The sequence below is a fragment of the Cygnus olor genome, chromosome 7, assembly GCF_009769625.2.
Source record: "Cygnus olor isolate bCygOlo1 chromosome 7, bCygOlo1.pri.v2, whole genome shotgun sequence".
NCBI classification, from domain to species: Eukaryota; Metazoa; Chordata; class Aves; order Anseriformes; family Anatidae; genus Cygnus; species Cygnus olor.
Genome location: NC_049175.1, coordinates 26807634 through 26820911, shown reverse-complemented (window position 1 = coordinate 26820911; position 13278 = coordinate 26807634). Strand labels below are relative to the sequence as shown.

General features: G+C 44.9%; 1 protein-coding gene across 5 annotated transcripts in view; it reads left to right on the top strand.

Moving 5' to 3' along the window:
* The first annotated feature begins 4848 nt into the window (after nucleotides 1-4848).
* SORCS1 (sortilin related VPS10 domain containing receptor 1) overlaps nucleotides 4849-13278 on the top strand; it is a 287317-nt gene continuing 278887 nt past the window's right edge. For 2 of the 5 annotated variants that reach the window (XM_040564076.1, XM_040564074.1), the window contains exon 1: nucleotides 4850-6045. In XM_040564076.1, coding sequence (XP_040420010.1) covers nucleotides 5404-6045 — 642 coding nt within the window. In that variant the 5' untranslated portion in view covers nucleotides 4850-5403. Of the gene's footprint in view, nucleotides 6046-13278 lie in introns of all 5 variants that reach the window. The other 3 variants (XM_040564077.1, XM_040564075.1, XM_040564073.1) reach the window with 2 other exon arrangements.

Below are 13278 nucleotides of genomic sequence, written 5' to 3'. Positions count from 1 at the left end.
GAAGTCTCCACAGGAAATGCAGGAAGGAGGACTGGACCCAAAGAGCAACAGGGGGAGTTTGCACCATGGCCTTTCCTGGCTGTGGTGGGAGGGGATGATTCTTTTGGATCCTGAAGTGGAAGTGAATCAGAGAACCAACAAGAGAGATTTTCCAGAGGAGAAAGGTCCAGACAACTCGTATTGTCTCCAGAAAGAGCTGCTGGCTGATAAGCAGCACTAGAAATTTGAGTATAACAGTGTTTTAAGGAAACCTAGCACCAGGTGTGGGTGCTGAGTACCTTCCTGGAGTTAGAGGCAATAACATTGATCAAATCTGCTTGCCACCCAGCTCTCCTTGCCAGATAAATTGCGATCTGAAAATTCCATCTGAGGATTTAGCAAAGCAAAATAGCTCTTTAAATTATAAAGTAGCAAAGTCTTGCACTTTTTGAGATTACTTTAAACCTCAGTCTTTGCAACAGGCTGCAGCAAGAGGGAGTAAAAGAACAAAAAGCCCTTGCTGTTAATATTTATGGCAACTAAAGCAAAATTGCATCACATTTGCAGATGAATGGGAGCCCCTGTTAAAAGCTGCAGCAGCTTAATTTTGGGATGGCACTGGTTTGGGGCTTCATTGTCTAGAATAACAAAGGAGAGCTTTCATGTTAATTAATTTAGAGGAATTATTAGTGTTAAAAATAAATAGTGCAGTCACCTTTCCAAAAATAATTGGAATGAGGTAAATGAAATTCGTTTGCAAGAAGATACAGATTTTATGTTATTTCAGTTCCAGATTTTTTCAAATAATTATTCTGTGCCAGATACATTGCCCCTATATGAAGTCCTAGGACTGTGTTCTGATAATACCTATGTACCATCTATATAAATAATGCTACAAAATAAGCCATGTAGATAAATAATTCCATTTGTTCAGTGAAATAAGAGGCACTTGGAAATGATGCATATAATTAATCACTCTTTTATTTAGAAAATGAAGCATCCAGAACTCATTTAGGGAAAAAAAAAAAAAAAGTCTGTGATATTTACAGTTTAGAGCCATTTTTTTTTCCAAACACAGATTCCTTTTGGAGAAATTATGTGTAATGTCTAACTACAGTATTCTTCACTCACCGTGGCTTGACAGGAATCAATGGAGCAGTGTTCTTCTTGGGATCCCTTCATTACACAGTCTTTACAGAGGAAACTGATGATTTAAAATGGGTGTAGATTCACAAAATCCTGATTATAGAAATATTTACTACAGACGGATTTTACTGCTTAACCTAAAATATATTCAAGAGCAGGATAAACAAGGTTATGTTATATCCCTGCCCTATACTGAAAACTCAGCTGGTTCAGCCTACCCAATTCTGTTTCTTACTCTCCATCTTTCATTTCTATTTCTCTATTTCTACTCCATCAAAGTTTAGGCATTCGCACAGTCCCTGAGGTGTTTCTGATGTGCAGAGGTCTATCACCTAGCACCTTTCAGAAAACAGGAATCCTGTGGAACCAGGAAGTGTTTTGGGGCTATAATTTCACGTTCTGATTTCACAAGGCTTTTGTAAGGATTTATGTCCTTGACCAAGCCTATATTTCTACCTGTCTCTGAATCTGCCCATCCCTAATTGAAGACGTGTGTACTCAGTCGTGTTTCCTTCTGTTCCTGCATCTCTACTCAAGGCTATAGAAATCCTTAGGAAGATATTTGCTTCACTGCATCAGCTACCCAGAACTAGTATCTACTCCCTTAACTAGATTCCTGCCTGTGCTTCCTGACCCCAAAAGTGAGAACTCTGCCAAACCTTCTCATGTCTGTGCAGCCTTTCCTTCCTTGTGGACGTGGCCACGGGGCCCTGTCACTACACACCAGTGCTTCCCTTTGGCTGAGTGTATGAATTCAGCCCCCTCTGATAACAGCATAGAGGCGTACTGTAGCTCCCAACTCAGAGCGTTATCCCTTACATCAAATGACAGGGGATTATCCTTGTGTGCAAAAGATTCTGGGTTCATATCTCTGATGACTCAATCATCACTTCATCTATGGCAGAAAGATGGCTGGCAAGAAGATTAGATTATGGCAATTCAAAATGTCTCTCTCAGATAAGTGCATACCATGAGTATTCAAAAGTACACACAATCAGATTGTAAAACGGATGACAACAGCATGCCTTGGAGACCAAGAGTATAAATAAGGATTAAAGAAATTTAGGGAAGACAGGTCCCTCTATACCTATGGACCATAGGGGATCAGGTGCAAATGATGCTACTGGAATTGCCTAAGCTGATGATTCCTGGAAAGAGGGGTTAGGAAAGTGCAGTCTTGTTGTAGGCCTGTAGCTAGTGGTGTCCCCCATGGGTCAGTACTGGGTCCAGTCTTGTTAGGTTGTCCTCCCACTCAGCCCTCATGAGGCCAGATCCAGTACAAGAGAGACATGGAGCTCCTGGAGAGTCCAGGGGAGGGCTACGAAGATGATCAGTGGACTGGAGCATCTCTTATGAGGAAAGACTGAGAGAGCTGGGCCTGTTCAGCCTGGAGAAGAGAAGGCTTTGAGGGGATCTTATCTATGTATACAACTATCTTAAGGGAGGGTGTCAAGACAACCGGGCTGGACTCTTTTTGCTGGTGCCCAGTGGTAGGGCAAGAAGCAATGGGCACAAACTGAAACACAGGAAGTTCCATCTGAGTATGGGGAAAAACTTCTTTACCATGAGGGTGACAGAGCACTGGAACAGGTTGCCCAGAGAGGCTGTAGAGTCTCCTTCTCTGGAAATATTCAAAACCTGTCTGGATGTGATCCTGTGCAATGTGCTCTAGGTGGCCCTGCTTGGCAAGGGAGATGGACTAGATGATCACCAGAGGTCCCTTCCAACCTCAGCCATTCTGTCATTCTGTGTGATTCTGTGATATCTGTTATATCCACAGACAACAAGAGAAATGCTGGAAAAAGAAGTCCTCAAGCTGGACCCACTATTTTCTCTCCATGACTGACTTTTGTGTGCATTTTCTGAAGAGCTCTTCAGGTACGGTATATTCACGGTATATAAGGTGTGTTCTACCAGGCATAACCATATCACTCTCTGGTCACACATCGCAACCCAGAGAGTCATCTGCCTAAATGAGATGTCTAGATTGTTTCTTCCATTAGCCTTAGCCATTTCTTGGCATACAAACCTCTATTAAAGGCAAAGATAATCCCAGGAGAAATTTCCTGACTTCTTGTTCATTTCCTCCTTCCAAGTTCTTCACACATCTCTTTGATTTTCACCCCTTTAAATTAAAGACTCTTTAAGAGACCTGTCCTAGGAAGGTGTCACTGTAGTGCATTCATCAGGATAGATCCATCTGGCCAATGCATTGTATAGAAGACAAGGATTGGGTTGATAATCAAGTCGCTCCACTTGCAGTCCTTGTTGCCTGGCTGATCACGCTGTGACAGTTTCCCAAATTTATACAACAAAAGTAAAATTCACTGGCCTTTGTGAAGAGCTTTGGTCTTAGTAAAGGAAAGGAGCTGTTTAAGTACAAAGTGTTAATTATTATTACCAACAGGCTGTAACTAATAGTAACCATTTAGCTGGGAGATATGGAAACAGGTATGCAGTTAATTGGTTTACAGTAGATTTAGCTGAGATCCGATGGTTACACTGCAGACAATCCATCATTGTTGTAAGCAGCATGAAGTTATGCCCATCCTCAGTTATTGTAAATCTCCCTTTGTGATCTTGTGCTAATATCCCAAGATGTGTCACCAGTGAGCATTTGAGCAAAATCTCTAGAAGAATGTGGAACAAATCTGTAAATCTCTTTCTGAAATGCCCTGCCAAAAAACACAATAAAGACTTGCATGTCAGGAAGGAAACATTAAAAACATTAATTAAGAAATAAACTCTTCTGAAAATCAAATGGAATGAGTAAGGACAGCCAGATGGGGATCGAATAAAATTCCAGTGGAAGAGCCTTTCATTCCTTCCAGTCTTAGAGAGCATGGTCACTGACATGTTTCCTTTAAAACTCAGGCCCCTGTCCTGCGGTGTGGACAGGCACCCATGGCACTGCCTGCAGTAATGAACCAGTGACTCCCACGGACAGGCACAGACCAACCCCTGCAGTTTGGATTTGGTGATCTGCTCTGGCCACCACTTGTGACAACACCCTGGAGAAGAGATCTAGTGAGAGAGAGAGCTCAGCTCCTGGGGGAGAAATTGCTGATCCTTGAGAGGCAGCTAGAGCAGCAAGTTTTTCTTCTGCTGATAAACCACTGATGGAGAAGCCCTCTCTTGACCCCGCTTCCTGTCTCAACTGCTGTCTTTTCATTTGCAAAAGCTTGTCCCTGTCCCTATCAGCATTTATTTGAGTACATCTCTGCTGCGCCTGAGTGATTTATCTAAACATCGGCAGCTACTGTAAGTGACGGAACAGCAAAGCAGCGGCAGAGGAAGGAGTGGAGAGGTTGAAATGTGACTTCCCTCTTGTGAAATCAAGCACAGGTGACTGTTCCCAGCAACTCCAGTGTATTTACATCAGTCACAGGCAGAGAGAAAAAAAGAGGGCATTTCAGAGCCTACTCAGACATTTGAGACCATTTAATTAACCAAATTAAAATATTTCCCCTCAAAAGCCTATACATGCATGTATGCACATGTGCATGCATTGCTGCTTCACTGTGCATGCATTGCTGCTTCACTTTGCACACTTGCTCCCAGTCCCTGTGTGGTGATTTTAATACATCAGGGCTTGGGAGAGGGTTTTAGGGCTTTGAGCTGATGGTAATCAGATGTGTGCGTGAGTGTAAAAGTTGGAATAAGTCCTCCTGGAGTGCGTGTGTGTGCTGTGCGTGTGAGAGAGAGGCAGCGAGCAGCCAATCGCTCACGGAACACACGCGGGGCGTCCTGATGGGGTGGCTGCGGGAGGAGTGTGATGCACAAGCGGCCAAGTGAGAGCGAGCAGAGAGAGAGCGAGCGGGAGAGGAGCGAGCTGCGACTTCCACAGAGGCAGCCGGGAGGAATCACCAGCCGGGATTTGCTCCTCTCTCTCTCCCTCTCTCTCTGACTTCAATTCAGCTCCTCCCCCGTGTGGTTGTGGCTTTCCCTTCCATCAAAAGCCTGATCAGCAACGCCAGTCTTGAGGGAAAAAAAAAAAAAAAAAAAAAAAAGAAAGAAAGAAAGAAAAAGAAAAAAAAAGAGGAGGAAAAAAAAAGAGAGAGAAAAAGAAAAAAGTGCAAAAGAAGAAAAAGAAAACAAGGAAAAAGAGTCAGGGAGAAAAAAACAGTCTCCCTCCCGCCCGGCTGCATCAAACACAGCAGAGTCTGAAACTTTATGGAGTTCTTGCTGTGTTTACCCCGCGGTGGGTAAATCGGCAGCACCCTGCTCGCTCGCTCCTTCCTGCTCTTTCTCCCTCGCACTCATCAGCAGTCAGCAGCGATGGAAAAAGTTGCTGGCTGGTACCCAGCCTGGCACGTTGCTCTCCTGTACTGGACATGGCTTTTCCTCTTCACTTTTGGCTTTACCAGTGCAGAAATAACTTGCAGATCCTGCCATTCCCAGGTGAAGCCGCAGCATCAACATCCGCAGCAGGGATTACTAATGCATTTGAGGACCGACAGAGGAGAAAAGGAGCAGAGGAGGTTCCCGGGGGAGAAGGGAGGTGAGAGAGGGCAAGGGGCCGGGATGGAGGCGGAGGATGCCGGGCTGCAAGCGCCCCTCGACCGTGCTCTCTCGGGGGCCAAAATCAGCGGCTGGGAGACCCGGACCTTGACAAGGGAGCCCGAGAAAGTGGCCGGGGAGAGCCGGCCCGGAGAGGCGGCGGCTCCTGCGGGGGACCATCGCCGCCTTGGCCAGGCGTCCCCCCCGGCGGGCGCTCGGCGAGGCTCGGGCCGGCGGCGGCGGGGCCGCAGCCCCCGGGGCACCGCGGGGCCAGGCGGAGCCGCGGAGAGGGAGCCGGGGGGCTCCGGCGCCGCCCGCTTCGGGCTGGAGGAGCTGCGGCTGGGCAGCACCACCTTCGCCCTCACCGGCGACTCGGCGCACAACCAAGCCATGGTGCACTGGTCCGGCCACAACAGCAGCGTGAGTACCGGCTCGGCGGGGTTGGGTTTTGACTTGTTTCCCACCCCCATCCCTTTTTTTGTTTTCTTTTTTTCCTTTTTTTTTTTTTTTTTCTTTTTTCCGGGTGGGGTGGGATGGGGGAGGAGGGGGCTGCTGGGTTTTAATTCTTCTTTAGGGGGGATTTTGCTCCGTTCCCGGGTGCTGTGGATTGGCTTTGCTTAGCAGTGTGCAGTGGGGCAGAAGTACCTCAAAAGGACCATTCTTCTGGAGCAAAAAACTTTCCGCCGCCCGCCCGCTGAGCACAGCCCCCTCCAACCCCCTTCACCATCACCCTGGAGGCAGAGAGGGATAAACCACTACCACCACCCACGGCGGGGAAGGGAAAGGCCAGTCTGGGGAGGACCCATCCCTCACACCCTGCCTGCACCCCAGGGTAACCCCTGCTGGGAGCTAGGGAGGCTCAGATGGGAGAGAGAAGGGGGCCTGGGAAAGCCCCTGTGCTGCTGCTCCCCTTCCTCCTGGCCCTTGGGCCCACGTCAGCCCAGGGCTTGGCCCCATGCTGTGCTGGTGGTGAGATGCTGGCTGGCTCAGGACTTTATCTCCGAGGTGCCTCCGTGCAGGGATCAAAAATGTTTTTTCACCCCTTGCCACCAAGGTGTTAAAATGAGGCAGTTCTTGTCTCCTCCCTGTGACCTGGGCCTTTCTCACGAGTAGTGACGGAACGACTCTGACATGAGCCAAGCAGAATGAAATCAGCCAGAGGAATAGGGGACAGGTTTCGAGGCTGGAGCAATAGTCGTGGCATCAAAGTTACCAAGTTAACTTGAGCCCTGTGGCCCTCCAGCCTGTGCTGTGGAGGTAACCTGGAGCCATTGGGCTGGGACCTGGGTTAAGCAGAGCAAGTTGCCTGGCTTGCTTTCTGCCTGCCCTTAACTCTGCTCCTGGGCTAGCAGAAGCCAGGGGATCTGGTTGCCTGAATGCTCCAACTTCTGTCACTGCTTCTTCAAGACAGCAAGCAGAATGCTAATAAGGGAGACAGGGATGCCGGCGTGACTTGGTGTTGGCCCATAAAACTTCCTGGGAGAAAGGGGGACTTGGGCTCCTCTCCTCTGGGGTGTCTGCAGCTGTAATGCCAGAAGATTTCTGGCTGCCTGGCACAAACCCTTTGCCTCCCTTTCAGCTTTTAGTACTGGGAGCCTGGTAGCATTTAGAAATAAGTCTGATCATTATGAATTCTTGTTGGTATAGATTGTATTAAGGCATAACACAGTCACCCCATTTAGAATTAACGTGGATGTCATAAGCACCTCACTGTGGGGTTCAGACCTAGTTAATTGAGACGTGGTTTTATGGGCTCATCAGGAGCTTTTTAATCAGTTAATTGACAGAGGAATACTTGTTATCTCTATTTTGAAGGACTTTCCCCTTTCTTCCCAGCTCAGCTAGCCTCTCTCTTACATAGTCGTGGTAACAGAAATTGCCTTGTAGGAACTCTGGTCTTTTCATACAGATTGAATTGAGGCTGACACTGGTTTAAAGAGACCCATTTGCTAAGAAAAAGCTTCTGATATAAAAACTCACACAGCAAGCATCAATTTTCCTGCTCTTTTAATACAAGGATGTTTCATACCTACATTTATCAAGGCATTATTATTATTTGTGCTTTTTATTACACATGTGCCTAGGCATATATATATATATAAGTATGTACATTTCTGCCCTCTGTGGTGGTACGGACTATTAATGCTAGGGACGGATTTACTTGCTGAGTGTGTTGGTATAGAAATGTTTCCAGAGAGCTGTGGGGAAATATGCTGCTGCTGTCCTGCCCAAAGAACCCTGGGTGGTGTTGTATTTGGGGAGGTCATGCTCCCACCTTGCTGCTGGGCACTCTGGCAGCACTCTGCTAGCTTGTGCTGTGGCTGCACCCCCCTCACAACACTTAATGAAGCTGGGCCCAGCAGGAGCTGGATGCACAACAGGCTTATCTGGGCTCAGCTGAAGCAACAGTGTTAGCTCAGTAGGTATTCAACGTGGCGCTGACCCAGGGTGTCTGCAGGGAGCTTTGGGGCACTCAACTGTTAAGGAGCTGGGAGCGGGAGGTGGGTTAGGATGAAGGGTTTCCTTTCGTGTGCAATGTGTGTAATCCTGCCTGCACAGGGGTGGCAGAGGATCCTGTGGTAATATTTGCAAGGGATGCTGTGTAACCCCAGTGCCCTGGCCGCACTCCAGCAGCAGTAGCTGCCAGCTTCCTGCCTGTGTTTCCCCACCATGGCAGGTGGATGCAGCACACCTCATTTTCATTCTAATGGGCTCTGCATGTGCTGCTGTTAAACAGCTTTTGCCTTTCACCCAGGCATAGGGGCACTATGGAGATGATCATAGTTTGCAGCATCAGTGTGAGTAACAGAAAAAGCCAAAACAAAAGGTAAAAACATCCGAGCTCCCTTTAGATGAAAAAAGCTTGAAAATTAAAGCACTGTCACCACTAAGCCACTTAGTTTTTTTTTTTTTTTAATTATTATTATTTTATATTTTCAGTTTTAGTATACCTGATTCTGCCAACCTCAGTCTGGTTCCCTGTATCCTTTTTTTTTGGTAGTGCTTTGGATACAATTGCAGTGCTTCTGATGGAGGGGAAAGGACCCTTGAAAGAATTCTTGACTGCTGTAAGAGATTGCATTTACCACTTCTCTGGGGCCAGGCTGTGGTGTACCATCTCACCAATGGCATCCTGCTTTGGCATAGCCATATCCACACGGTGGAGACCCCAGGCCTTTAGCAGTGCCTAGCTCACTCCTGTAGGGACACACTTCACGTGCACCCTGATCTCTCCTGTCTGTCTTGGCTCGTTCACCAGTGCTGTCAGGATGTGCTCTCCAGAGGACAGCACGGGTATAGGGAAACTGGATTGTCAGAAGACCGATGAGGATGAAGCCGGGAATGTATCCAGTGCTGTACACAAATCCAAATGGTCCTCAGGCTTTCTCTGACTCCGGTGGAGGTGAGTGAGGCCACACAGGCCAGCAGCTGGCATGGTCTGGCATCTCCACAGTCCTGAGCTCTTTCAGCCTGCAGAACAGAATAGAGCGGCTGCAGATAAATTGGGTGCTGGAAATGGTCTTTGGCTTGTAATAAGTCCCAGACTGTCTGGGAATGATCCAGGAGGGTGTTAACTGGCCCATGCTAGTACCATTGCTTAATTTACTTACATCCTAAGAGTCTTTCTACTAGCCTCCATAAAAACTGGAGTATTAGACACTATCAAATAAAACCTTCCTCAAACATCAGCTACAAGACACACAAGTCAGATCTCCAGGCTACTTGCACCTCTGAGGAATTTCGTCATCAGTGTGGAAGCTGGCAGGTTTCCTAGCTCGCAGAGATATCAAGCATGCTTCCTGATCTGGTATATCCAAACACTGTAGATTTGAATTCCCCATAGCCCCCTTAATGCTGTGCTACAGAGTAGGAGAAAACAACTAGCAGAAATTTCTGTGCAGAGCTGAAAGAGATTTGGTTTTAACAGAAAAGCAACTCTCAAGGAAATATCCATTATGATCTTTTGGGATACAGATGCTTCTCAGAGCTTCCAGGAAACCAAGACTGCTTTTGTCCTAGTCTGGCTCAGAGTGAGATTAGTGCCTTAGTTATTCATTTGAAAGGTACCCCGGAGAAAGAGCAAAAAAATGGAGGTCATAAAGTAAGAGAATACGAGGAGGAGCCTTGATGCTACACTACAGCTTGTGCTATAATGTGGTGCTGTGAAGGAAAGCAGCATGGGTTTCTCATTCCCTTTACAAGGCAGTCTACTGTTGCCTTGCTCTGGAGAGAGTTTGCTCTCCTGGGCTGGACATTGGTTTCGATCTCAAAGTGTTTGGCAAAGGATTTGAGAATGTGTCCTGCTGTATGCCTGGGGTTTGGCTTTTGCATAGTCACCCAGCACTTACCTTCTGTAGCCTTGGATATCTTTAAGCAGTAGTTTCAAAATTCTGTGCTTTACATTGCTGGAAGTGTAGAGCTGAGCTGCTCTTAGGACGTCCGTAGCAGAAGATCCTCACCAGGCTGTTGGAGATGGGGTATGGACCACATGCAAAGTAACCTGACAAGGCAATCTTTATATTCCATCCATAGCAGAAAATCAGCATGACTGATGGGTCCAGTGCAGCACGAAGCCTGCAAGGTCATCGTTGCTGTTGTCATGTGATTACACTAGAAAACAGGGGAAGAGTTAAGTCTCCTATGCGAAAGCTTTTAGACAAGACAAGACTCTACATTAGGTATTACTTGCAAAGTTTTACTTGACGTTATTGATAGGACAGACTGAACACAGGTAAAACAGTATAATAATGCTCCTATATATTTCCAATGCACTATATTTCTTCTTGGGCAAAGTCATTGTGAATAATCTGATGTTGTTTTAATTTGAAGCCTTCAAACCTATTTTATAAATTAAGGAAAGGTACAGGGCTGTACCGGATATTGCATCCTAAAGCCCTAAACTGATCAAAATGTGTCATATAAACAGTTGGGTTTCCTTCCCTCCTATTGCTTTCCTCCTTTCTGGATGGCTGTTCCAATTCTAATTCTTCTGGTTGTTGGAAACTTCCCTCTGATTTCTATTCTAATATTGCCATTGGGCATTTTAGATTCTTTTTTTCATTTGTCTTTGTGCTTTTTAATTAAAGTTATTTTCCCTTCCTGGCACTTACGCCCCCTGGAATTATTTTACAGGCAGTGCTTGTATTCCTTTTCAGCCTCTGGTTTGCTAAATCAAGCAAGAACTGCTCTTTCTTTATCTGCTTGTAAGACAGATTGTGGAAAATGAACTGTGAATTTCTAGGAGTCAGGTTCCCCAGAGCTTGAATTTGAATCAGATTTTTGCTTTTGATGAACAGAATTCCATGTGGATGATAATGAATGTATTCACTTTTACCAGTGAGACAGAAAAGGACAGTAAAGGCATGGCAAAATTATCTGTGAGTTCCAGCGTTCCTCTGCTCTGACCAGAATGTGGAATCGATCAAAATGTCATTTCTCACTCTGAGCCTTCTTTGCTCAGCTGCTGTGCTCATGCATCTGGCTGTAGTTAGTGCTCTCTATCCTTCCCTTGCTGGCAGAGCTGTGGCTCCAATGTGAAATTACCAGAGATAGATGAAGAACCTGCCAACATGGTCCTGCCAGTGACCAGCATTATGTTGTATAACACCACAATAGTCCATTGCTCCCTTCCACCCGTAGTGATTGCATTATTATAAAGGAGGAGTTTTAAGGAAATTAATACGAGTGTGGAGCCCAGATCCAGCTGAGTGGTGAAACCCATGGTGAGGAATGACCCTGTTGTCAGCCGCTTTGCATTTAGATTGGTTCCTAAGGTGTGGGAAAGAGGTCCCCCCAAAAAAGATTAATCTAAGTAGGATGTCTGCATTAAAATGCTTCAGTGAAATATAACATGTATTTCTTATATATTACAACAATATATAATAGTATTAGCAGTATAATGCACCAGATGCTGAGAGGCTTTCAGGCTAATCTCTTGCTGGAGCTAATGAGACTATATTTAGGAAGAGATGAGTAAAAGTGAGGAAACAAACATTAGGATTTAAACAGGAGAGAATCAGGTCAAATTAAAGTATTATTAAAAGTCCCATGTTTCAAATTTTGCTTCTCTATCGATCATAAAATAATTTATATCCATTCTAAATATGAAGCCTCCTTTAAAAAGAAAACACAAGCTTTCAGTAAGAGGAAACACCAGAAAATTTCACTGTAACTTAAAATTAGTTTTTAATTTTTTTTTTCAGCCTTTTTTTTTTTTCTTTTAAATTGGGGAAAAATAAACAGTAGCCAAAGTATTTCTTTCTTCTGTGGTGCAATCCATCTCTAGGTATATTTCTTGACTGTATAAAACGTAGGCTTCTCATATACAGAAAATGATATAAACTACGTGGGAAATGGTTATTAAGAATAGCCACGCGTTGAGAGAAAGCAGTGGGTGAAAGAGAATTTGTGAGAACTAGAAGAAAAGCTTGTCGTTGTCTGAATCTTGTCTCTGTAAAAGTGTTTGAGCGATGGTGAGGAGTTTCCATCCAGACTGACAAGTGGGATACGCAAATCCCATCATGAGGGAAGATTAAGGAGAATAATGGAAGAGCTCTGACAGTTGCAGCTGGCATTCATGCAATATCAAGAGGCTATAAACTGTATAAAGCAATGAGGTTATAGTTTTCAATCTTCCTAATAATGTACTTTATAATAGAAAAGGGTTTTCTTCCTTTCCTCCCGTCTTTGAATAAGTATTTTTTTTTTTTTTTTTATTTCTCTGACCTGGCAGTCATGATAAGGTCTATCCAAAGGGGGAAGCGAGGAAGCCAGAAGTCATCAGCTCATTCTGGGGAGTTAGGGACCTTGCTGACCCATTCTGCTGTAATGCAGCTTTACATATGAAGGGCTACTTTGGCCTTGGACAGTCTTACATCCAGTAAGTAGGAAGTTTCTTAATACGCCAGACTGAACACAACTGTCACGTGCAGAACTCCAGTGAGGTAAGTGTGAAATGGCCCCATCAAATACCTCTCCCTCTGGAAAATGCTGCTGTAGCTTGGACTGAACATCTCACAGGTTCATACTAATTTCCTTTTTTTTTTTTTTTTTTTTCTCCAAAGCTCCTGAGAAACAGCAAAAATATTGAAAGATCAAATATAGCATTTTTTTATCATCTTGTTTTGAGGAAGCATTTCTAAATATGGATTTCCAATTTTTTATTCTATGTTTAAAAATGGTCTAGTGACACAAAAAATCTTGATTGTATCCCACACAGAGGCATTTAGTGACATTCGTGATGATCTGGCCTCTAGCTGCTGCTACACAGAGCAAGGGTGTCCTGTGGGTCCTGCATCCTACCTGATCCCCAGGTCTGGGAGTTGTAGAACAGCAAAAATTACAATATTTTCCTGTATTTGAACAACTGATATTATCCTAAAACATGTTTGTGCTGGATGCTATTCATCCAGATCAAGGCTACGTACAAGTTTTCATTTCATAGGAGGAGAAAAAAAAAAAACAGACTGACACAAGGCACTTCTTTTCTCTCTGTTTTTTCTCTCCGTTATTTTTTTTCATATCTGGCCAGCAAACCAAAAAATCAATGACTCCCGCAGCGCTAATTGACATTTCTATGTTAAATTAAAATGTGCCTCGATTCCAATTCAAATGGCAGCATTGGGTGATAGACTAATTATTTTGGAATTTTAA